This window comes from Phasianus colchicus, chromosome 29 (genome assembly GCF_987193195.1).
Source record: "Phasianus colchicus chromosome 29, bPhaCol1.hap1.1, whole genome shotgun sequence".
NCBI lineage: Eukaryota > Metazoa > Chordata > Aves > Galliformes > Phasianidae > Phasianus > Phasianus colchicus.
Genome location: NC_143464.1, coordinates 2699599 through 2725595, shown reverse-complemented (window position 1 = coordinate 2725595; position 25997 = coordinate 2699599). Strand labels below are relative to the sequence as shown.

The following is a 25997-nucleotide window of genomic DNA, read 5'->3' as shown; positions in this document are numbered from 1 at the left end:
GATATCAGGCCCTTGCATTGATGGCAATTTATGGCACTTGTGTGTCTTTTTTCACTTTTCTCCATGGAGCATGCAGAGGTATGCAGCTGACAAAATGGATGAGCTCTCCAAAGAAGAGGCAGATCTTTCTCTGTTCTACATCTGCTGAATATTCTGGAGCTCAAGGCACGACAGAGCTAACACATCTGTATTGTTTAACAGAAAACACTTCAGTTTTCTATGGGCTCTCAAGCAAACGGTGTCAGAAGCAGCCACGTCATGTCATGTCATGCCAGTTCTCCAGGCTGTCCAGCACACTCACACGCAGCTGCAAATGCAGCACAGGGCCTTCAGGAAAGACAGATCCAGGAGTGTCTGTGCTGCTTAGTCAACTTGACGCCCCACAGTGGATCCAATGCCTTTGTGCCATCTTCATAAAGACCATGGATGCACTGAATCCAATGACCCATCCTGAATAGGTTGTTTTCTTCTGTGCTTTTTCACTATTGAGAACACCAGCACATGCTGGGCTAGAAAGCTTTGAAGAGTTGCAGACCTGAGGTCTTGTTTGGATCTCAGGGATGTGGTTAAATGGCTTCCAAAAGAGACAAGGAAGGGCAACTGCCCTTTCAGAGAGTGCACTGAGCTCATCTTGGGGGAGGCAGAGCAGCCAGGTCAGAGTGAATGGCAATGGCAATGGCAAACAGAGGAGACCAACGGTGTCTGTTCCTGGCTTCCTGATCAGGAAGAGCAAGTGGAAGGTGCCCTTTACATGCAGATGGGAGCCTCGTGTTGTCAGGCCCTTGTCCCATTTGGGGGCTTCTTCCACTGCAGTGTCTGCTGCAGGGACAGCAGAGCAGGGCATGCACCATCCAGAAGAACCCTGGAGAGCACAGCTGGCAGCTTCTTGACCAAGCCATAGAGGAACCAAAGAGCAGAGGTGCTCTGCTGCATCTCATACTGCCAAGGAAGGGTTGATGGGGAATGTGAATGTGAAAGAGAACCTGGTCTGCAGTGGCCATGGGATGGTGGAGCTGAGGAATCTGAAGGGAGGGCAAATGAGAAGCTCACACCTTTGGGCTTCAGGAGAGCACACCTTGGCTTCTTCAAGTGTCTGTGGTGTACAGAACAGCAGGGAAAGGCACTGAGGGAATAGGGTCAAAAAATGTGGCAACTATCTAAGCAACTTGGCTTCCAAGCAGAATATTTCCATTCCGAGGAAGAGGAAGGCAAGTTAAGATGTCAGAAATCCTGCATTATTGTGAATTGATTGTGTTGCTCTAACCCAAACACAGAAAGGAAGCGTACAGGAAATGGAAACAAGAAGTGATCACCTGGCAGCAATGCAGAGACTTTGTCCAGTGTTCCTGAGATGAGTCTAGGAAAGTCAGAGTTCAACTGCAATTGAATGTGCCCAGGCATATCACAGACAAGAAGGGCTTGTAGAAATATGTAGTCTACAAAAGAAAGGCTAGCGAGAATGTGGGCCCACAGTAGAATGGTGTAGGGAACATGGTGAGACAGGACATGGAAAAGTCTCTGATACTCATTTCCTTCCTGACCTCACGGTTTATTAGTTGGTCTGGTCTTCTTGGAATCCTAGGAGGCAGAGACAGGTGGGAATTGTTGGTGCATGGCAGATGTGTCCTTGGTGAAAAAAGAGGTGATCAGGGAATACCTAAGCAAACAGGATTCTGAGTTGGACGAGACTGACAGGAACCACAGAATCCTTGAATGGCTTGGATCGGAAGGACCTAAAAGACCATCCAGTTTCAGCTCCCTTGCTGTGGGCAGCGCTGTCATCCAGTACATGAGGATGCTTGGGGCCCTTGACATCTTGAACTTTGCCAGGGATGGGGCATCCACCACTTCTCTGGGCTACCTGTTCCACAGCTGTTCCATGCCTCACAATCATGATCTTAGAAATGTTAAGAATTCCTTCCAAATGTTTAATGTTAGTATCTCCTGTAATCAATAACTATTCTTCCTTGTTTCAGAATTTGGAAATCTGGTAAGAAATCAAGTTTCCAGTTTTTTAATATGAAGAAGATAATGGGTGGAAGATGGAGGGAAGGCATTATCCAGAGCATTGCCTCTACAGTTCAGATCCCCAACACAAGGCTGATGAGAGCAAGACAAAGTGAGTTTGGGAAGGTTCACTCAAGGTGACTGGGGATGGAGCACTTCACATGTGAGGAGAGACTGATGGAGCTGGGCTTGTCCAGCAAGGAAAACGGAAGCCTGATGGGGATCTGTCCACACAGTGACAGAGCAGAGCTCATTAGGGGACATCCTGGGTCAATATCAGTTGCAAAGTGTTGCTTTAAATTCTTGTTTAAACTGAACAATAACTAACTAACTAAATAGACTTCATTAATGCCTGTTGTTCTCTTCCTCTTTTAGATGTCTCCAGTTTGCTGCACAAGTTCTGAACAGCTGAAGAAGATGACAGGAAGGCACAAGGCACAGGAGGGCTCTTCAGGTTGTAATGGGCCCCAGGGGGCATTTGCTGCTGAGTCCATCACCTCCAGTGCAGAAAGAAGATTGCAAGAAGTGCTCAAGAAGACAAAGTCAGAAGGAACAGTGAAGTTTCTTGGAGTAGTAATGGGCCCCAATGAGGGCCATGGACAAGCCAGCTTCCCCAGGGACTTGTTAGAGCAGATAATTGGAAGCCATGATTGCAGGCAGACCAAGGCACTGGGATGGTGGCTGTGATGCTGAGCAAAGCCTCCTTTGTCTTCTGAAGCAGAAAGGCCAAGGCCTGATCCCCAGAGCCTTGGCAGGGAGATCGTGTCCCTCCCTCCTGCTGGCTCAGGGCCCTTCCTGGGGCAGTGGGATGGAGGTTTGTCTGATGTCAAATGAAAGACCAGGGCACAGCAGCTGCCAGACTCTGCATGGGGTGCAAGGATGCCGTGAGGCCCAAGTCCCATGTGGGCAGTGTGTCTCATGCCAGGATGTGGGATGTGAGAGGGGCCCAGTCTGAACAAGCAGTCAATCACAACAGAACTTTGAACTCCCAGGCCCAAGGTGGAGGCACCATTTCCTCACTGGTAGCATTTGGTTCTGGGGATGCCGTGTTTGATGCTCACCCACATGCAGAGCTCCTGTCTGACTGCAACACCACTGTGCTCATATCAGCTGTGACGACACAGTGGAGCTGAAATCACTGAGCTTGTCTCCCCTTTACAGCACAGTGACTCTGACATCACTGTAATAATGATCACTGCCATAACTCAGTAATTCTGACATCACTGCTCTCCACACTTTTGAGAGAACATCGTGACTGTGTTACTGAACTCCTACCCACAGTGACACCACAGTCATTCCAACCCACCGTGCTTGTATCCAGCTTGTCATGGAATCCTAGGACAACCCACAATGGGAAGGACCCATAGTGATCATCAGGTCCAACGTTTGGCTCCACACACCCGTCCTAAAAGCAGAGCATATGACTGAGTGTGTTGTCTTGTTACGGAGTTATCTGGATCAATGTGTGTCTGTGACAGAGGGCTGAAGGCCTGGCAGTCCCACTGGCCAAAAAATAAAAATAAAATAAAAAAAATAAAATATAAAAAAATTATAATAATAAATAAAGAAATAAAATAATAATAAAAATAATAAAGAACAGCATCAATGATTGAAGAAGGAAACTTATTTTTACTAAACATGATACTGGAATGTAAGATAACACAATGTTATAAAATAAAATTGGAATTTAGGGTAATAACTCAAATATAATGAGAGAGCAAGTGTCTGAAACCAAAAGCCTTACTTTGAACTGAAGGCGCACGGCTGGGGCGCGCAGCCACACACTGCCAGGCAGCGAGCAAGTGAGAGATCCCAGGTCTTCCTCCCACGGCTTATCTTCCCCTCTGAACTCAGAGTCCCCTGGGATATGCGGTTCTTCTTCTCTTCTGAGAACCAGGTATCCAGAAAGTTGTCCGTCCACAGAACTGGAGTATTAACTCTTTAATTCCCAGTGCTTTACATGATGTTATGATGTGGAATACTGATAACAAGAATCATAAAACCATGACACCAGATGGGGCATTGGCAGCTTTGCTCGGCACACACAATCTGTTAGGACAAACAATGCTTCCGAAATCAGCTTGGCTACTGGTGATTAATTCATCTGACTTCAAAGTACGTTTTGCAGAGATGACCCTGTTGTCTATCGGGTGCTGCCAGCCCTGCAGCCCCAAAGGCATCTCCAGGGAGAGCAGTGAGGAAGAGAAAATGACATCCTCTGCTGGGCTGGGCTGGGCTGGGCTCCTGGGACTCAGGGAGCTCCTACAAGTGGGCAGCGCTGCAGAGAGACAGCTGTGCCCAGGAGCAGCTCTTCTGCACAGCACAGCCTGCAGGTGACAGGAGGAGAGGAGAGAAAGGGCAGAGAGCTTATAGGATGTGTATGGTTTGAGCAGGTGTTGAGTTCACTGCAGGAGCACTGCTCACAGCCTTTGACAAGGTAAGTCTCACTGCAGGCTTTGACTCTGCCGCCTGCCAGGCTCAGCACTCAGCACTCAGCACTCAGCACTCAGCACTCAGCACTCAGCACTCAGCACTCAGCCTGCCCGGGCAGCTGCCCAGGGCGCTGCGGGGAGACGTGTGGGGGGAAGGAGTCCCACGGCAGGGCAGGGCAGAGGTCTTCTGCTGCTACAGCTGCTGCCTGGGGCAGGGGGATAACAGCTACACTCACCACTGGGTGTTTTTTTTTCCAAGGGTGCTTTGCAGGAGGAGAGACAAGGCAGGGATTTTCCAACACCTGTTCTTAGGGAAGGAGAATGAGTTGGAGGCAGAATTCTGAAAGGAGATGTGAAATATGAACACATCTCTGAGAATCCTGAATTGTACCATTCACAATTTGCCCTTATATGAACATTCTCCTAAAGTGCTTTCAGCTGAAATTGCTATCGTTTTCTGCTGACATGAATAATGCTCTTATCCTGAAAACAGACAGCTTTCTCTAACAGAAATTTAAGTGCAGAAAAGAGGTAGGGATGGGCACTGTGAGTGCAGACAGCATAAAGATATGAGGGATGGAAATTGATTGTAAGAGGAAATTATCTAGGAGGCTGAGATATGATTAGGAAATGAGAGGAAAGTAAGAGCTCTTTCAGCTTCTACTTCTTAAGGTACACTAAAGCTCATGCAAGGAAATTGAAGTTATGGAGTTAAATGAACATTTTTCAAAGAGAAAGAAACATTTCTATAGTATAGCAGGAGGAGAGTGTCTGCAAGTTATCTTGACTTCTGTCATTATTTTCTGCACTCTCCACAGGACTCCATGCCCAGGAACTGCAGATGCCCAACAGCAGCTCCATCAGCGAGTTCCTCCTGCTGGCGTTGGCAGACACGCGGCAGCTGCAGCTCCTGCACTTCTGGCTCTTGCTGGGCATCTACCTGGCTGCCCTCCTGGGCAACGGCCTCATCAGCACAGCCGTAGCCTGCCACCACCGCCTGCACACCCCCATGTACTTCTTCCTCCTCAACCTCGCCCTCCTCGACCTGGGCTGCATCTCCACCACTCTGCCCAAAGCCATGGCCAATGCCCTCTGGGACACCAGGACCATCTCCTACTCAGGATGTGTTGCCCAGACCTTCCTGTTTGTCTTTCTGATATCAGCAGAATATTGCATTCTCACCATCATGTCCTATGACCGCTACGTTGCCATCTGCAAGCCCCTGCACTACGGGACCTTGATGGACAGCAGAGCTTGTGCCACCATGGCAGCAGCTGCCTGGGGCGCTGGGGCTCTCCATGCTCTGCTGCACACTGCCAATACATTTTCAATGCCACTCTGCCAAGGTAATACTGTGGATCAGTTCTTCTGTGAAATTCCCCAGATTCTCAAGCTCTCCTGCTCAGAATTAGACTACCTCAGGGAAATTGGTTTTATTATGTTTAGTGTTCTTGCCGTATTTGTGTGTTTTGTTTTCGTTGTGCTGTCCTATGTGCAGATCTTCAGGGCCGTGCTGAGGATGCCCTCTGAGCAGGGACGGCACAAAGCTTTCTCCACGTGCCTCCCTCACCTGGCCGTGGTCTCCCTCTTTGTCAGCACTGACTTTTTGGCCTACCTGAAGCCCCCCTCCATCTCCTCCCCATCCCTGGACCTGGTGGTGTCATTTTTGTACTCGGTCGTGCCTCCCACACTGAACCCCCTCATCTACAGCATGAGGAACCAGGAGCTCAAGGATGCAGTGTGGAAAATGATATCATGGACAAATTTCAGCAGGGATTGTCTTCTCATCTGTCTCAACAAATGACTCACAGCCTTTTCCGTAACATGCCTATGTTATCACAGAGTCATTGAATGTCCTGTATTGAAAAGGATCACAATGATCATCTGGTTTCAACCCCTCCGCCACAGGCAGGGTTGCCAACCAGCAGACCAGGCTGCTCAGAGTCACGTCCAGAGTGGCCTTGAATGCCTCCAAGATGGGGCATCCTCAACCTCCTTGGGCAACCTGTCCCAGTGCCTCACCACCCTCTGAGTGAAAAACTTCCTTTTAATATCTAACTTAAGCCTCCCCAGACTCCGTTTAAAACCATTGCCCCTTGTCCTATCAGCATTCACCCTCGTACACAGTCGTTCTCCCTCCTGTTTATCCACTCCCTTCAAATATTGGAAGGCCACAATAAGGTCTCCCTGCAGCCTTCTCTTCTCCAGGCTAAGCAAGCCCAGTTCCCTCAACCTTTCATCATAGGAGAGGTTCTCCAGCCTTCTTAGCACCTTAGTGGCCCTCCTCAGGACCCGCCCCAAGAGCTCCACGTCCTTCCTGTATTGGGGGCCCCAGGCCTGGATGCAGCACTGCAGATGGGGCCTCACAAGAGCTGAGTAGAGGGGGACAATCACCTCCCTCTCCCTGCTGGCCACCCCTTTTTTAATGCAGCTCAGAACACAGTTGGACTTCTGGGCTGCAAGCGCACACTGCTGGCTCGTGTCCACCTTCTCATCCACCAGGACCCCCAAGTCCTTCTCCGCAGGGCTGCTCTCAAGTGTTTCTTTGCCCAGTCTGTATAAACACCTTGCATTGCTCCAGCCAAAGTGCAGCACCTTGCTCTTAGCCTTCTTGAACCTCTTTAGGTTCACATGGTCGCACTTCTCCAGCCTGTCCAGGTCCCTCTGCTTAGCTTCCCTTCCCTCCAGTGGATCAACTGCACTGCTCAGCTTGGTGTCATTTTCAAACTTGCTGAGGGTGCACTCGATGCCATCATCTGTGTCACTGATGAAGATGCTGAAGAGCATCCATGTCAAGACTGACCCTTGAGGGACACCACCTTCTTTCTTCCTCACGTTATGTCATAAACCAGTGTCCTTCAGTCTGACAGTGTTTGTATCAGCTCATGGATTAAATGAATTAGACCTCCTTTAGTTCTTTGAGTCACAATTCAATGCCTTTTGCTCTCCGCCTCTGTAGCAGATAAATTTTTACTCATCTGAGGACTGACCTGGTGGGTCTTTTCACACTGTTCCTTTTTCATGTCCATAGTTGGGTGGGGACGTTTTTCCAATGTGATGGGTTTCACCACAGTGACTGTGACCCATACTTGAGACTTTTGGGCAGAGCTTGACACCAATGACCCATAGTGGTTCACGGATGTTTGTGTTTATTGAGAATAAATCAGAGTGTCTTGGCTTCCCAGTGGCCATTTCAGCGCTGAGTCACCCCCAGGGCTCCACTGACTTGTCTGGGGGGCATTGAGTGCGCTGGGTTGGGCTGCAGCTACAGGGACAAAGACAACAGTTGGCAGTTACTTCCCGGAGACCCTCTTCCCAAGTTCCATCTGCAGCTTCCAGGGGCTCTGGTCTCCTGTAGGTCCTATCGGAAAGCTGCCTGTCCCTGGGGCCTCCGGAGATGGCATGGGATGCTTGTGATCACACAGTGGAGCTTTGCTCCCCACTCATTTATCCTTCAATTAATCATAATCCTCACTCATTTATCCTTCAATTAATATGTGTTTCCTATTAATATTTATCATTTCCTATCTACCTATGTAAAGTACTTATCCTTTTGGTTAGGCGAACCACACTGGTGGGATATGGCTGAGGAGTATGCTCTGTTTTTAGGGAAGTTGTATTGTATTTTACTGTTGCTTGTTTCAAAGTAGGAAGCAACATCCTGTGCTTGTTGCAAACAGTTCTCTAAGAAAAGCAGGTGAAGGAATGGTGTAAAGGAACTGTAACATCCAGACTTCAGTGGAGAATTCTGCTGTAGGGAAAAGTGATGCAAGTGCCAGGTGGCATACAGCAGACACGTCAGGCCTGGGGAGGTGAGCAGTCAGGTTGTCCGTACTGAGTCAGACCTCAAGCAATTGCTTTTCCTGCCTATGCAGCTCTCCTTAGGAGACTCTCTGGATCAACATCAGTTGGTGAATGATGCTCCAAAAGCAACAAGATGCACTACTTTAAATCAGAAAAAAAAAATTATTGGGTGCCCTTTGAAATCTTCCTTTACTACATTATGAAACCTCTCCACCTAGCTGTATAAATCTTGACTTTAAGCATATTATGAAACAGACATGGCTCACTGCAACTTTCTGCACTTCAGAGAGACGCGTGGTACATTTGATGCCAGGTCTATCAACTTCAGGTACTGAGAGGAGAATGCTGTAAGCACTTGAGAAAGTAAAGTTGGAAGAAAAAGAGGAGGGATCTTGGCGTACTAATGGGGCCCACTGAGGGACATTACCAACACAGCCTCCCTTGGACTTGTTAGAGCAGGGAATTGGAGGCAATGATTATAGTTAGGTAAAGCACTGTGCTGAGAAATCTTCTGGTTTGTTTGATGAAGAAAGACAAGGCCTGACATCCAGACCCCGGAGGGGAGATCCATCGTATGTGAGGGAATGAGCTCAGGGCTCATCCTGGGGTTGGTGTGGTGGGGCAGATTGTACTCCATGTGAAGGACAGCAGTGTGACACCTCCCAGCCTCTGCACAGGGATGCAAGGAGGCATTGAGGACCCATTACCATAACCATAATAAATCTCCTCACAAACTATGGCCAAGGGGACAAAGATTTCACTGCTTTTGGGGCCTTCCATCCTCACCAGCACCCACTGCTTCTCTGCAGGATTTCCAATGCTGCTCCAGCCCAGCCCCTATTTCCCTGCGGTCTGCAGACACCCACCTCTCCTCTCTGCCCCACTCTGACCCTGGCACTGCAGTCATGTCACTGATGTCTCTCAAGCCCCTCTGAACGTCCCTTGAAACACAAAGCCATGGAGTGATCCCCCAGCATGGCCCCACATCATCACCCTTCCAGGGACATTTCTTCCTCCTCATGCCCAGTCTCTAGTGTTCAAGCTGCACTGTGAGGGAGTTTTTTCCCCCCTTTGCTCATTTCCACTACCAAGGTCAACTCCATCATGTTGGAAATCACTTCCTCATTGAAATGCCACCCATCAGCTTTCCTGTGGCCTGTCAGCCGTTGAGAAGAAGGAACCTCACCATCATCTTCCAAGGCACGTGCCAGCTTCATGGACAGACACGACCAAGTCACGTCCCTCCTGCTATGGAGTTGTGTCCTCACACAGAAGAGCCATCACAATCCCTTACACAAACCTCCTTCTTCCTCCATGGGCCCTGCCAGGTGCTCAGGCAGAGAGGATCCCACAGGCAACACGGCAACCTGGCACTTCCTGTCGGCCTCTCAGGGACACTGCAGATGTGATCCTGTGTGCACAGATCCCAGCCAGAAGTCAAGGGCTGACCACCAGCTGCTTCAGGCAGAAGGCAGCACACCATTCCTTTCTGGGACACGCTCCTGGGGCTGGCCTGTCAACTGCACACACAGAAGTGACCTCACAGCCACCTTCACAGCCTCGTGCCACCTGCAGGCCCATGAGGGCCTGAGGTAGAGCTGAGCTCATGGCAGCATTCCTACCCACCTCCTCCTTATGGCCTCAAGCTGATCAGTCACACGTCACCTCCTGTACAGACATCGCCTCACATTCATCACTGCATTACATGGATTTGCTCTAAGACTCCACCATTCCTGCTCTGTCCTGAAGGGCCAAGTACACAAAGTTTAGGGTTAGGGGAGGGGTTGATGTTCAAGAGGGCAGAGCGCAGGAGCAGGGTCTGTGGGTGTTGGGTGTTCAGGATAGGGTTTAGGGGTTAGAAGTCACCTTTAGGGGCAGAGATTAAGCAAAGGTTTGGTGAGAGGGCTTGGTGTTCTGCTAAGGTTTTCAGGACAGTGTTAGGGTACAGGTAAGCAATACGGATTAGCGTTCTGTTTTGGGCTGCAGTGAGGGTATTTAACAACTGTTAAATAAAATACTATAATGCTAGCAATTAAAGCTTGGTTTTAGAATGAGTGCGAGAGTAAGTGTGGGAATCTGTGCAGTCCATTCCTTGGGAATGTTCTTGGCAGCAACAATTATAGAAGCCCTGAGCCTACAGGCACTGCCATGAGGAGATCTCCATTAGCAATAGACTTGCTGTGGTGGAATCTGTGACACAAGTGCCTACTGCGTGTCCTTGCTTGTGTTTGCAGCCACACAGCAGCACTGTCACCAAGCCACAGGAGCTGCAAGGCTAAGGGGCTATGGGGTTGAGTTTCAGCTCAACACACCACCACCACACCACTGAATTCTGTCTCTTAGAGCAACCCTGAGCCTTTTCTTGAAAAGTTTCTGTCTCACCTCTGTTGGCTGTTCCATTCCTGAGATGGAAGTGGCACCTGACTCAGGAAGGAGAAGGACACAGAGCTCTGCAGGAGGACCTGCACCACCTGCCCAGCAGCTCTGAGCTACCCCACAGTTGCACTTCCTACCTACAAATTCATGCTCCAGAATGTCCTGAGAGCCGTGGGCAACCCTTCTTGGGCTCCCATGTGTGCTTCAGCTACCCTAGGGCATCGTGGAGGCAGTGCTCACCTCTGTGTGGTAAATGGAAAGAAGCACAGAAGGGAGACTTCAGGGAAAAAGTTAAGCCTCTGAGATGGAACCCATATCCAAGACATTTTCTTACACAAGGTCTCACAGAGACTGAGGAAGAGGGGATCTGACAACCAGCGTGCAAACCAGGTGCTGCTGCTGGCCTGTCAGAGGCACTGACAGATGTGAGCCTGAAAGCACAGACCCCAGCCAGGCGCCAAGGGATGGCCCGTCAGCTATTGCAGGCTGCAGTCACCGCACAGTTTGATTAACAGCTGTATGCTTCGTGCTGGATTATGGGGTGCTGAGAACAGCTGACCCTGGCAGCTCCATAAATGTCCCACAGGAAGTAAGACAGAAAACGTCATTGCATTCCAGATGTTTGGATAAGCTTCACAGAGATCCTGGTTCCTTATGTACACTGTGACTGGGCAACACTGCACAGGTACAAACAGAGTAGTACTTGATGTGGATAATGACATTTAAGTGAAAAACATTACAATCATTAAAACACAGAATAAAACATTCAATAAATTACACTTAGAAAACTAAAATATAAACCAAGTAAGACAGTTTGATTCCATTAAAATCTGTATTACAACTCTTAGATAGGAAAAGGTGGGCAGTTCACTGCTTTCAAAACACATTTGGTCATCAGTTTCCAAAGAGCATCCTTGAGCTCCTGGTTCCTCATGCTGTAGATGAGGGGGTTCAGTGCTGGAGGCACCACCGAGTACAGAAATGACACCACCAGGTCCAGGGATGGGAAGGAAATGGAGGGTGGCTTCAAATAGGCAACCATGGCAGTGCTGAGAAACAGGGAGACCACGGCCAGGTGAGGGAGGCACGTGGAGAAGGCTTTGTGCCGTCCCTGCTCAGAGGGCATCCTCAGCACGGCCCTGAAGATCTGCACATAGGACACAACAATGAATACAAAGCACCCAAAAAACACAAGGATACCAACCACAATAAGCACAACTTCCCTGAGGTAGGCATCTGAGCAGGAGAGCTTGAGGATGTGGGGAATTTCACAGAAGAATTGGTCCACAGCATTGCCTTGGCAGAGAGGCAGTGAAAATGTATTGGCAGTGTGCAGCAGGGAATAGAGAACCCCAGTGCCCCAGGCAGCTGCTGCCATGGTGGCACAAGCTCTGCTGTCCATCAAGGTCCCGTAGTGCAGGGGCTTGCAGATGGCAACGTAGCGGTCATAGGACATGATGGTGAGAATGCAATATTCTGCCGATATCAGAAAGACAAACAGGAAGGTCTGGGCAACACATCCTGCATAGGAGATGTGCCTGGTGTCGCAGAGGGCATTGGCCATGGCTTTGGGGAGAGTGGTGGAGATGCAGCCCAGGTCGAGGAGGGCGAGGTTGAGGAGGAAGAAGTACATGGGGGTGTGCAGGCGGTGGTGGCAGGCTACGGCTGTGCTGATGAGGCCGTTGCCCAGGAGGGCAGCCAGGTAGATGCCCAGCAAGAGCCAGAAGTGCAGGAGCTGCAGCTGCCGCGTGTCTGCCAACGCCAGCAGGAGGAACTCACTGATGGAGCTGCTGTTGGGCATCTGCAGTTCCTGGGCATGGAGTCCTGTGCGGAGTGCAGAAAATAATGACAGAAGTCAAGATAACTTGCAGACACTCTCCTCCTGCTATACTATAGAAATGTTTCTTTCTCTTTGAAAAATGTTCATTTAACTCCATAACTTCAATTTACTTGCATGAGCTTTAGTGTACCTTAAGAAGTAGAAGCTGAAAGAGCTCTTACTTTCCTCTCATTTCCTAATCATATCTCAGCTTCCTAGATAATTTCCTCTTACAATCAATTTCCATCCCTCATATCTTTATGCTGTCTGCACTCACAGTGCCCATCCGTACCTCTTTTCTGCACTTAAATTTCTGTTAGAGAAAGCTGTCTGTTTTCAGGATAAGAGCATTATTCATGTCAGCAGAAAACGATAGCAATTTCAGCTGAAAGCACTTTAGGAGAATGTTCATATAAGGGCAAATTGTGAATGGTACAATTCAGGATTCTCAGAGATGTGTTCATATTTCACATCTCCTTTCAGAATTCTGCCTCCAACTCATTCTCCTTCCCTAAGAACAGGTGTTGGAAAATCTCTGCCTTGTCTCTCCTCCTGCAAAGCACCCTTGGAAAAAAAAACACCCAGTGGTGAGTGTAGCTGTTATCCCCCTGCCCCAGGCAGCAGCTGTGGCAGCAGAAGGCCCCTGCCCTGCCCTGCCGGGGGGCTACTTCCCCCCACACATCTCCCCACAGCGCCGTGGGCAGCTCCCCGGGCAGGCTGAGTGCTGAGTGCTGAGTGCTGAGTGCTGAGTGCTGAGTGCTGAGCCTGGCAGGCGGCAGAGTCCCTGGCCCGGCACACAGCCCCTGGGGCACAGCAGGGACCTGCTCTGCAGGACAGGCCTGGGCACCCGGCTGCAGCCCCGGCTGCACAGCCTGCAGCCGTCCTGGGACACGCAGCCCTCAGGGCTGTGCTCTGATGCTGCAGCACAGAAGCCCTCAGCTGGAGCAGGTCTTTTTCCATGATAAAGAAACAGAGTTTGCAGCCTGATCTGTAATGGGATGTCACCAGCATAGTGATCCCTGCAGAAAAAGCCACAACATTGCATGCAATGAGAGACTTACCTTGTCAAGGGCTGTGAGAAATGCTCCTCCAGTGGACTCTCAGCCTGTTAAGATGCCATGCAGGCTGCAAGCTCTCCTCCTCCTTCTCTCTGTCACCTGCAGATCATGCTCCCAGTCCTGCTGTGTGCTGCACAGGAGCTGCTCCTGGGCACAGCTGTTTCACTGCAGCACTGACGACTTGTAGGAGCTCCCTCTGTCCCAGGAGCCCAGCACAGCTCAGCAGCAGATGATGCCATTTCTATCCAACCCACTGATCTCCCCTGAGATGTCCCTGGATCTCCATGGCCAACAGCTCCTGAAAGACAACAGCACCATGACTGTACTTTGAAATCTTTGTACTGTACTTTAAATTAACCACCAAACATCCAGTGGACAGTGGCCAACTCCAGACATATTTAGTCCTACCAGAGTGTGATTGCTAAAACAAAAAGGGCACACAGAGCAGGACAGGGAGGGGTGGACTAACCCTGGGCAGGGCACTGATACAGCTGAGGCAGTGCAAGCACCTCATCCCTACATGGAAACCCAGCAATGGAAATGGGATTCTGCTCCCCACGGACCAACAGGATCTGAGATTCCTCTGGTTGAGTTCAGGCATGCACAAGGAGTTGCCTGCATGTGAGCTCCTGCTCTGAGTCCTTGGTCCTTCAGCAGGGAGTCAGTTGCTCACACACAGACCCTGGGTGATGACCAAGGTGCCTGGGGTGCTCCTGGATGTGTGCTAGTGCTTGGGAAGTGTGTGGGAAATCCCTGAGACAGACACCTCCTTCCTGAGCATCAGCTGAGAGCCAGAGAGGGGATGGAGATATACTTGGCCATCCTGTACGACAACAGACCCCTTTGTTTAGGGCACCTGAGTGTGCCTTTTTTACTTGTCTCCGTGGAGCATGCAGTTATGCAGCTGGCGAAAGGGATGAGCTCTCAAAAGAAGAGGCAGATCTTCCTCTGTTCTCCATCTGCTGCCTGTTCTGGAGCTCAAGGCACTACAGAGCTGACACACATCTTTGTTCTTCGTCTGATGAAACCTCAGTTTTCTATGGGCTCTCATGTGACTGGCCTCAGAAGTCATGGCAGTGTCCTGGGCTGTCCTGCACACTCACATGCAGCTGCAAGTGCAGCACAGAGCCTTTAGGAAAGCCATGCCCTCAGAGTGTCTGTGCTGCTTGGACAACTCCAAGCCTCACAATGGGTCCGATGCCTGTGTGCCACCTTCTGAACACAAATACCATAGATGCGCTCCTCAGCCATGCTAAATCTAATGATGTTTCCCAATTGGCATGTGTTTTGCACTGTTGAAAACACCCAAATATGATGAGGCGGAAATTTTTGTGCAGTTTCAGGCTTGAGCTCTTGTTTGGACCACAGAGACACAATTATATGGCTTCCACAACTGGACTGCAGCACAAGGGGGATACAGAGTCTTTACAGTGGATGGGTGAGGAGACAAGGAAGGACGACTGCCCTCTGTGAGAGTGCACTGAGCTCTTCCTGGGGATGGCAGAGCAGGTCAGAGCGAATGGAAATGGCAAAGAGAGGAACCACAGAATCACAGAATTACCAAGGTTGGATAAGACCTTCTAGATCATCCAGTCCAACCATCATCTATCACCAACAGTTCTCACCAAACCGTGTCTCTCAACACAACATCCAAACGTTCCTTGAACACCTCCAGGGTTGGTGACTCCACCACCTCCCTGGGCAGCCCATTCCAGTGCCTGACCACTATTTCAGAATAGTACTATTTCCTAACGTCAGGTCTAAATCTCCCCTGGCACTGCTTGAAGCCATTCCCTCTAGTCCTATCACCAGTTACACGAGAGAAGAGGCCTTAGCCCAGCTCACTAGAACTTCCCTTCAGGTAGTTATAGAGAGCAATAATTTCTCACCTGAGCCTCCTCTTCTCCAGACTGAACAATCCCAGCTCCTTCAGTCTCTCCTCATCAGGCCTGTGCTCCAGACCCCTCACCAGCTTTGTCGCCCGTCTTTGAACCTGCTCCAGGCCCAAAACTAGACCCAGTACTCAAGGTGCAGCCTCACCAGAGCCCTCCATGAGCCCATGCTGACTAACTATGGTTATCTATGGAGACTCGATCTTGCTGTGGTGAGCCTTAAACAATGGGTAAAATTAGATTAGAGCTGTGATTAGAGAGCTGTTGTGGGTCCTCTCTGAAAACAGCAGTTCAGTGTTTGCTTTGGAAATCGCCCAGAGAGCAGCCAGCTGGAAGAGCTTCCTTTGGGCTGATTCTGCTCTGTGCAGTGTTTGTCAGAGCTTAGCAGTGCTGCCTTATTCACTATATTTAAATACAGCGTGGCATTATTCCTGCTCTGGAGTTCTTTTGGAAAGAACCAATAAACTGTCCGTGCTGCCATCACTGAGGAATATTGACCGAGGTGAGGAACGGGCTGTTTTTGTGATAAACACAAAGCAGGTGGATGACACTTGAAAGGTTCTCCTCAGGAAAACCCCTTGGCTGGTTTGAGGACATCTACAAAGAAATACTCAGGCTTTTGTAACAGCACAACACTGAACAAGTAAAATGTATGAGGTCTGAGTTCTCAGGCTGTGATCTCCCCCTGCAGTGATCTCCCCATCATGGCATCATGGCATCATTGAGGTTAGAAATGACCTCTCAGGTCATCCAACTGTTAATTCAGCATCATCAAATCCACGGCTAAACCCATAGCTGTGACCTGTCACCAGATCTGTGCTGTGTCACCCTGCTGGGCCCTGAGCCTGTGCTGCTGGGGAGCAGGTGAGGGACTTCCATGGCATGGCACGTCCTGGGTTGGGCTCGATGATCTCAGAGGTCTTCTCTAACCTGGATGATTCTGAGAGTCTAGGACATTCACAATCTAGCAGGCTAGGATTCTAGGTTTCCACTTTTACAGGATTCTATGTTTCTAGGATTCGATGCTTCTAGAATTCTAGAGTTGGAGTGTAGGAATATAAGCACGTAGGATTCTTGTCTGTAGGATTCTGAATTTCTACTTTTCTTAGGTTTGCAGGATGGTAGGATTATAGCTTTCTTAGATTTCTAGATTTCTATGAAGTAGGGTTCCAGGTTTCCAGGATTAAAGAATTATAGGGTTCTATGTTTCCAGGATTTAGGTTTTTTGTATGCTAGGTAGGTTTCTAACATTCCATGATGCCAGGATTCTAGATTTCTTCAGTTTATAGAATTCTAGGTTTCTAGGATTTATAGGATTACAGGATTCTAGGTTCAAGGCTTTCAGGTCTCTAGAACTGTAATTTTCTAAGGTTTCTCTAGTATTCCAGGATTCTGGTTTTCTAGGGTTGCAGGATGGGCTCTCACGACGACACACTGATGGAAGGGGGTTAAATTTTACCCGCTGCCTAAGGCTCACTAAAGCCTTTTGCAAACCACAACAGGAAAAATAAGCTCTAATCTAATTTTACCCATTGTTTAAGGCTCACCACAGCAAGATCGAGTCTCCATAGATAACCATAGTTAGTCAGCATGGGTTCATGGAGGGCTCTGGTGAGGCTGCACCTTGAGTACTGGGTCCAGTTTTGGGCCCCTCGCTGCAAGAAAGACATTGAGGCTCTGGAGCGGGTTCAAAGACGGGCGACAAAGCTGGTGAGGGGTCTGGAGCACAGGCCTGATGAGGAGAGGCTGAAGGAGCTGGGATTGTTCAGTCTGGAGAAGAGGAGGCTCAGGGGAGACATTATTGCTCTCTATAACTACCTGAAGGGAAGTTGTAGTGAGCTGGGCTAAGGCCTCTTCTCTCGTGTAACTGGTGATAGGACTAGAGGGAATGGCTTCAAGCAGTGCCAGGGGAGATTTAGGCCTGACGTTAGGAAATAGTACTATTCTGAAATAGTGGTCAGGCACTGGAATGGGCTGCCCAGGGAAGTGGTGGAGTCACCAACCCTGGAGGTGTTCAAGGAACGTTTGGATGTTGTATTGAGAGACACGGTTTAGTGAGAACTGTTGGTGATAGATGATGGTTGGACTGGATGATCTTGAAGGTCTTATCCAACCTTGGTAATTCTGTGATTCTGTGGTTCCTCTCTTTGCCATTTCCATTCGCTCTGACCTGCTCTGCCATCCCCAGGAAGAGCTCAGTGCACTCTCACAGAGGGCAGTCGTCCTTCCTTGTCTCCTCACCCATCCACTGTAAAGACTCTGTATCCCCCTTGTGCTGCAGTCCAGTTGTGGAAGCCATATAATTGTGTCTCTGTGGTCCAAACAAGAGCTCAAGCCTGAAACTGCACAAAAATTTCCGCCTCATCATATTTGGGTGTTTTCAACAGTGCAAAACACATGCCAATTGGGAAACATCATTAGATTTAGCATGGCTGAGGAGCGCATCTATGGTATTTGTGTTCAGAAGGTGGCACACAGGCATCGGACCCATTGTGAGGCTTGGAGTTGTCCAAGCAGCACAGACACTCTGAGGGCATGGCTTTCCTAAAGGCTCTGTGCTGCATTTGCAGCTGCATGTGAGTGTGCAGGACAGCCCAGGACACTGCCATGACTTCTGAGGCCAGTCACATGAGAGCCCATAGAAAACTGAGGTTTCATCAGACGAAGAACAAAGATGTGTGTCAGCTCTGTAGTGCCTTGAGCTCCAGAACAGGCAGCAGATGGAGAACAGAGATGATCTGCCTCTTCTTTTGAGAGCTCATCCCTTTCGCCAGCTGCATAACTGCATGCTCCATGGAGACAAGTAAAAAAGGCACACTCAGGTGCCCTAAACAAAGGGGTCTGTTGTCGTACAAGATGGCCAAGTATATCTCCATCCCCTCTCTGGCTCTCAGCTGATGCTCAGGAAGGAAGTGTCTATCTCAGGGATTTCCCACACACTTCCCAAGCACTAGCACACATCCAGGAGCACCCCAGGCACCTTGGTCATCACCCAGGCTCTGTGTGTGAGCAACTGACTCCCCGCTGAAGGACCAAGGACTGAGAGCAGGAGCTCACATGCAGGCAACTCCTTGTGCATGCCTGAACTCAACCAGAGGAATCCCAGCTCCTGTTGGTCCGTGGGGAGCAGAATCCCATTTCCATTGCTGGGTTTCCATGTAGGGATGAGGTGCTTGCACTGCCTCAGCTGTATCAGTGCCCTGCCCAGGGTTAGTCCACCCCTCCCTGTCCTGCTCTGTGTGCCCTTTTTGTTTTAGCAATCACACTCTGGTAGGACTAAGTATGTCTGGAGTTGGCCACTGTCCACTGGACGTTTGGTGGTTAATTTAGAGTACAGTACAAAGATTTCAAAGTACAGTCACGGTGCTGTTGTCTTTCAGGAGCTGTTGGCCATGGAGACCCAGGGACATCTCAGGGGAGATCAGTGGGTTGGATAGAAATGGCATCATCTGCTGCTCAGCTGTGCTGGGCTCCTGGGACAGAGGGAGCTCCTACAAGTCGTCAGTGCTGCAGTGAAACAGCTGTGCCCAGGAGCAGCTCCTGTGCAGCACACAGCAGGACTGGGAGCATGATCTGCAGGTGACAGAGAGAAGGAGCAGGAGAGCTTGCAGCCTGCATAGCATCTGAACAGGCTGAGAGTCCACTGGAGGAGCATTTCTCACAGCCCTTGACAAGGTGAGTCTCTCATTACAGGCAGTGCAGTGGCTTTTATTGCAAGGATCACTAAATTTTGGACATTCCATTGCAGATGAGGCAGCTGACACTGTTACTTTATCAGTGAAAAGGACCCACTCTAATTGAGGGCTTCCGTGCTGCAGCATCAGAGCACAGCCCTGAGGGCTGCGTGTCCCAGGACGGCTGCAGGCTGTGCAGCCGGGGCTGCAGCCGGGTGCCCAGGGCTGTCCTGCAGAGCAGGTCCCTGCTGTGCCCCAGGGGCTGTGTGCCGGGCCAGGGACTCTGCCGCCTGCCAGGCTCAGCACTCAGCACTCAGCACTCAGCACTCAGCACTCAGCACTCAGCACTCAGCCTGCCCGGGGAGCTGCCCAGGATGCTGCAGGGAGACGTGTGGGGGGAAGCAGGGCAGGGCAGGGCATGTGCCTTCTGCTGCCACAGCTGCTCCCTGTTGCAGGGGCTTAGAACTCCAGGGCACTTCTGAGGGCACTTTGCAAGAGGGAGAATAAGGCAGTTGTTATGCTTCAGGGTGGGCTTTCCTGAGCCTGTGCTTTCTGTTTTCTCTTCACTTGGCCTTGTGGGAATGGAGTTTGTGATTTCAGAGAAGAGACTGAGACTCCAATACTATCACACTGAGAGCTACCAGGCCTCGCAGCAAATTTCTTTATTGCCCCTGCATCCATACAAATCACCATTGCCCTGTGTCCAGTGTCACCAGGATGTGTGTGACCTGACCCTTGGCACCTGCAAACACTGAGATTCCCGTGGGCCAAGAGGGGTTGGCAGGGCAGAGCTGTGCACACAGCGTCTGTAATGTACCTGTGAGCCCCAGGTAGGGTACGTGGGGACAGAGAAGCAGCTGCAGGCAGGGACAGCTGCAGGCAGCAGAGACATGGACAGGGAGGCAGAGAAGAGTGCTGACTGCAAGGGCTGGGAGAGGAAAATGGGCACCTCACTGCCATCCCTGCAGTGCACATACCTTCCCTACAGCAACCCCCTGGCCTGTTTTCACAGTCAGGCTGTGCATCCATTCCTAGTGCATGAGAACTTGATTAAGAGTTGCATTAAAGGCTCACCCCTCTGATAAATGCTGACTTTAGGGCGAGGAATGAGCTGACTCTCTTTCTAGGACACCCCACGTTCTGGGCTTTTGACTCTGCTCCTGTGGTTCCTCCTGGGCTGAAGTCAGCCCTGCAAAATATTGCAGCTCTGCCACGGCAGCTCTGTGTTATCCAGCAGCACCATGGAGAAGATGCCTCAGTGCTAAGGCCATGGAAATGCTGCTGGACGGCAGTGTCCCAGGAGAGAAAGGGAGAGCTGAGATCTTCCTCTGGTACAGTAAGGAAGACGAGAGACTTGGAGTTCTGCACAACTAACCTTTGCTCTTACTGGCAACCAGAGTCTTGTCAGGTTAACTCCTAGAGTGTGACCATCCTCCAGTGGTGCAAACACAGAGCAGATCAGGTGGACCAATCATTTGGAAGTGCAGGGTATGCTCTTTGCCTCTCTGACATCAAAAGTGACACTGACACCTGAAGTGTCTCACAGTGATCAAGAATTTCTACCTTAAAAACACTTTTCATGAATGCTGGGGCAACTGAAGAAAATATATTGACAGAGCTCTGCTGTCCAGTTTTGAGAAATTTGTGGAAAGCTCCTTGATACCTCAGGTTTTTAATGTGAGATTACTCTATTTTTCAATTGTTTTCTTGCTGTAGAACAGAGCTGACTCATCCACAGCCTGCAGCAGAGTTCCTTGTACTCTGTGGCACCGTCAGCCAGCAGCAGCCAGAGTTGAGAGGTCTTGCAGAAAGGACGGAGGCAGTGTAGGAGGTTTCAGAAGTCACTGAGTACGGTTTGCTTGGAGAAATCTGGAGTAACATTTTCCCAGTTTTCCCTCCTCAAACAGGTGACTATGCCTTGAGGCAGCAGATGCCCAACAGCAGCTCCATCAGCGAGTTCCTCCTGCTGGCGTTGGCAGACACGCGGCAGCTGCAGCTCCTGCACTTCTGGCTCTTGCTGGGCATCTACCTGGCTGCCCTCCTGGGCAACGGCCTCATCAGCACAGCCGTAGCCTGCCACCACCGCCTGCACACCCCCATGTACTTCTTCCTCCTCAACCTCGCCCTCCTCGACCTGGGCTGCATCTCCACCACTCTCCCCAAAGCCATGGCCAATGCCCTCTGGGACACCAGGCACATCTCCTATGCTGGATGTGCTGCACAGGTCTTTTTCTTTTTGTTTTTGTTTTCCGCAGAGTATTGCATTCTCACCATCATGTCCTATGACCGCTACGTTGCCATCTGCAAGCCCCTGCACTACGGGACCTTGATGGACAGCAGAGCTTGTGCCACCATGGCAGCAGCTGCCTGGGGCACTGGGGTTCTCAATGCTTTGCTGCACACTACCAATACATTTTCCCTGCCTCTCTGCCAAGGCAATGCCATCAATCAGTTCTTCTGTGAAATCCCCCACATCCTCAAGCTCTCCTGTTCACGGTCCTACCTCAAAGAAAATTCACTTCTGCTTCTTAGTATATCTTTAGCATCTGGGTGCTTTGCTTTCATTATTTTCTCCTATGTGCAGATCTTCAGGGCCGTGCTGAGGATGCCCTCTGAGCAGGGACGGCACAAAGCCTTCTCCACGTGCCTCCCTCACCTGGCCGTGGTCTCCCTCTTTGTCAGCACTGCCACATTCGCCTACCTGAAACCCCCATCACTTTCTTCCCCATTTCTGGACCTGGTGCTGGCACTGTTATACACAGTGGTACCTCCTGTAGTGAACCCCCTCATCTACAGCATGAGGAACCGGGAGCTCAAGGATGTCCTCAAGAAACTATTTCTATGTATGTTTTTTCAGCATTAATTATATCTTCATCATCTTCACATGATTACCACAAACTCAAGAAAAGCTGGGAATGGCATCATGTAATATTTCTTTTTTTTTTTTTTTTTCGCTGTTAATTTTTTTAATTCTTGCAATAGTTTTTACTCCACTTAAATAATATTATTAATTGATATTTCCCATTTTTCTTACTCCTGAAATCTTTACTATTCTTCAAGCACTTGGCTGTTTGAGTAGATTAAAAAAAATAATAATAAAAATAAAATTTAGATTATCATCTGTATCTCAGAGAGCAGCCCTGCACACAGGAGGGCTGCAGGAACCAAGAGCCCAATGCCACACGTTGCAGCAGCCCTGGTGTCTGTGGGGCTGCCCCTCACTGCCCGCTGGGGGCTCCCTCTCTGCTGCCTTGGAGTTGTGCTGCTGCTTCCCTGGAGCCACGGCCATGGGCAGCAGCAGGACGTGCTCTTTTCAGTGCTGCTCTCTTTGCACCACCTTTGCACGCTGTTCTCCTTTCTCCTTGCACTTGTGTCAGCCCTCAGGTCCTGCATTACATAGCAGACCAACAAAAAAAGGATGCTTTGCCTGCGGTGTGCCTGGAGTTGTTTTAACAGCTTGGAAGAGCATTGCCATGTCAACAGACTGAAGGCTGGACACTTGGGGAGGAGGGAATCCTGTGAAAAATGAGACAGCCTTGCTCTGCCCAAAATGTTCTCATCATGCTGTAGGATGTTCTGACTGCAAACTTGATTTTGATGGACTTGTTTATTGCCACCTCACTCACAGCCCTGGATGGCACACCTGTAAACCTAGGAGCCACAGAAGGACGCCAGAGAGATCCTTGAGGTCCTGTTTGGAGACTTTCCTGCTTCAAAACTATGAGACAAGCACGCTTACAAGTCAAAGACCCTCCACTTCTCTCTGCTGGATCAAAGCTGGAACCCAGACCTGTGATCTCTTTCTCTGTCCCTCTTTCCTCCCTACCCCCCTACTCTGTCTCTCTCTATTCTTTCTCTTCCTCTCATTGAGTTGTTAAGTAACACAAGGCTTACTTTGATTTCTTATAACATCACAAGGTGTAGCTGCACATGGAAATAAGTGTAGAAGTGCCAGTACCTTACAGATAACTGTCGTGCACAGATTCACATTAAACTGATGCCTGTGTCTGGACACTGAGTGTCAGTTTCACTGTTATCCAACCAGGGGTTGCAAATCAGCTGAGGTTCCCCATCCGCGCTCGTTGTGTAATCAGTGCAACCCACTTACTCCAAGTGGCATCAGTTGCATGATGGGTGGAGGGAACCTTTCGTTTAAACATCCAGTTCAGCACTGGCAGTCGAGGTGCCAGAGGAGCTGTGTTTCAGTACCGACCACTTCAGAAGCAGCCCGAATCCCCTCATATGCAGCTAAGATCTCCTTCTCAGTTGCAGTGTAGCACTCTTTGGACCCTCTTTATACTCGCCTCCAAAATCCCAGGCATCATCCTCGGGTCTCTCCTGAGGATCTTTACCACAAACTCCAAGTGGGACCTTTCTCTCCAGCAGCAGTGTACAGGATGTTCTTTACATCCTGTCCCAGCCATCCTGGCCCTAGGGCCATGGCACGGGCTATGTCCTCTTTAATCTGTTCAGAAGCCTGCTGCTTTTGAAATGTAAAGTCATTTTTCATCCGCGTCACCTGATGAAGGAAGTGCACAATAAGGCCATAGTTTGGAACATGCAGTCTCCAAAAGCCCACTACACCCAGAAAAGACTGTGTCTCTCTCTTGCTAGTGGGTGGAGACATAGCAGTGATGTTGTTGGTCACATCTGCTGGAATGTGATGACGCCCATCTTGCCACTTTGCCTCGCTTAATAGCAAAACCAGCTTGCAGAAGAAGTTGGATTATTTGCTCTCCTTTTGTGAAGATGACTTCTGCTGCACCTCCCCACCCAACAGTATCACAAATGTAATGCAGGGATCCTTGAAATGCCCACCTCACTCTTTACTCCAAGTTCTCTCACACATTACTCTGAGTTTATTCACATTTTGTGTGTGTGTGTGTTTTACTCACACTTTCCTCAGCGTTTACTGAAACATTTCTTCAAGTTTACTCACACGTCACTCTGGGTTTACTCAAACTTTTCTCCGATTTTTACTGACACCCTGCTCCGGGTGTACTCACGCTCTACTCCTGGTCTACCCACACTTTGCTCCTGGTCTTTCTCACACTTCAAGTTTATTCACACTTTAGTCCAGCTTTATTCACACTTCTCTACGTGCTTTACCCATACTTCACTCTGGTTTTTACACACACATTTCTTTAGATTTGCTCTCAATTCACATCCAGTTTTCTCTTCCGTCCTCCCCATGGGCAAAGAACCCATAGTTCTGTGGTGGCACCAACCTTTCTGCCACTTATTCAAAGCCTGCCATTTCCTAGACTGCTCTGCATCCCTCACCACCCCAGAAGAAGGAGAGAGAAAAATACCACTTGTGAAGCCACTCCTTCAGCCATTCGCCCTAACCCCTGAAATCCTTTTGCATCGGTCGCAGGCTTCCCTGAACAATTTCATCACTGCTTACCTGAACTATCAAGAATGGGTAGTAATCAGAGGAGCAAACCAGACCTGGGACTTTTCTGGTGATGCTGGTGGTGCAGGGAGGCCCCAGGGAGGCCACGCACTCTGGGAGAGGTGGAAGGGCCGAGAGCTAGTGGATGGGTTTAACAAATGGATCACAACAGCAACGATCTGAGGAGGAATGGTAATTTACTAAATCCTACTGAACCAAAGTGTGCCCAAAGTGTGAGTCCCCACGATAGTACAAGGGAAGCACATGCCCTTCTCTGCTGCAAACTGAGTGGGGCCTGAGGGAGAGCCACTGTGGTGCAGTCTGGATCTCCACCTATCTTCCTCTTCACACCATGTGCTCCAGGGAATTCTGCCCCTCCCCTCCCATCAGAATGCTCAAAATGCCCATAAAAGGCAGCAAGTGGAACCAGAACACTAACTCTTTAACTCCCACTGCTTCACATGATGTTTTGGTGTGGAATACTGACATAAAAAAAAATCACAACACCACAACAGCCAGGACCTCACCAACCTCTCTCTGAAAAGATCCTCCCACTCTCTAATCTAAATCTCAACTCTTGTAATTTAAAACATTTGTACCTTGTGCTATCTGCCCATGTTAAAAGTTGATTTCCCCCTTCTTTCTGAGCTCTCGGTGAGTACTGGAAGGCTGCAATGTGTTCTCCTCCAGGCTGTTTCTTCTCCCATCTCCCTCAGCCTGTCTTTCCAGGAGAGGTCCTCCAGCCCTCTGATCACCCTCGTGGCTTTCCTCTGGACCTTCTCTAAAAGCTTTACATCATGCTCCAGATGGGGCCTTCTGAGGGCTGAGTAGAGAAGGACAATGCCCTCCCTTGCTCTGATGACCACCTCTCTGTTGATGCAGCCCAGGGTGCAGTTGGCCTCTCAGGCTGCAAGCACACATTACTGGCTCCTGTTAAGGTTTTCATCTACCATCTTGAAGTCCTTCCCCTCAGGGCTGCTCTCTAGGAATTCAACCCTCATGCCTGGGATTGTCCCGACACAAGTGCAAAAGCTGGCATTTGATCTTGTTGAACCTCATGCTGTTTCTTTGGGCCCACTTTTCAAGCCTGGCCAGGTCCCTCTGGATGGCACCCCTTCATTCTGTCATGCCAACTGCACCACACAGCTTGGTGACATCAGCACACTTGCTGAGGGTGCTCTCTGTCTCATCATCCATGCCACTGATAGACGTTGAACAGCTCTGGTCCCAAGGCTGACCCCTGTGGACATAACTTGTGATCAGCCTCCACCTGGTGGAGCCGATTTCCCAGAGAGCCATTTACCACAGTCCTTTGGCTGCCACCTTCCAACCAATTTCTTATCCAATGAACACTCTGCCCTTCAAATCCATCTCACACATCTCTCCACAGAGATAAGGAAGTGATGTGGGACCATGCCAAAGGACTTCCAAAAGTCCAGGGAGATTTCTGTACTACTCTGTGTAACTGATGTACTGACAAAGCATCCACATTATCATTCTGACCATAAAGAACCAGGACATGTATTGAACTGTGGGGAAA

The 25997-nt window shown here is 49.7% G+C and overlaps 3 protein-coding genes across 3 annotated transcripts; 2 read left to right on the top strand and 1 right to left on the bottom strand.

Moving 5' to 3' along the window:
- The first annotated feature begins 5280 nt into the window (after window positions 1–5280).
- On the top strand, window positions 5281–6243 carry LOC149914609 (olfactory receptor 14J1-like). The gene has a single exon (XM_090126687.1). The coding sequence runs from the start codon at window positions 5281–5283 to the stop codon at window positions 6241–6243; it is 963 nt and encodes a 320-aa protein (XP_089982813.1).
- Window positions 6244–11463: 5220 nt separating this feature from the next.
- On the bottom strand, window positions 11464–12420 carry LOC149914608 (olfactory receptor 14C36-like). Its single transcript, XM_090126700.1, has one exon. It carries the CDS (start codon window positions 12418–12420, stop codon window positions 11464–11466), a length of 957 nt encoding a protein of 318 aa, XP_089982826.1.
- Window positions 12421–20992: 8572 nt separating this feature from the next.
- Window positions 20993–21925, top strand: LOC149914607 (olfactory receptor 14J1-like). Its single transcript, XM_090126708.1, has one exon. It carries the CDS (start codon window positions 20993–20995, stop codon window positions 21923–21925), a length of 933 nt encoding a protein of 310 aa, XP_089982834.1.
- Window positions 21926–25997: the final 4072 nt, after the last annotated feature.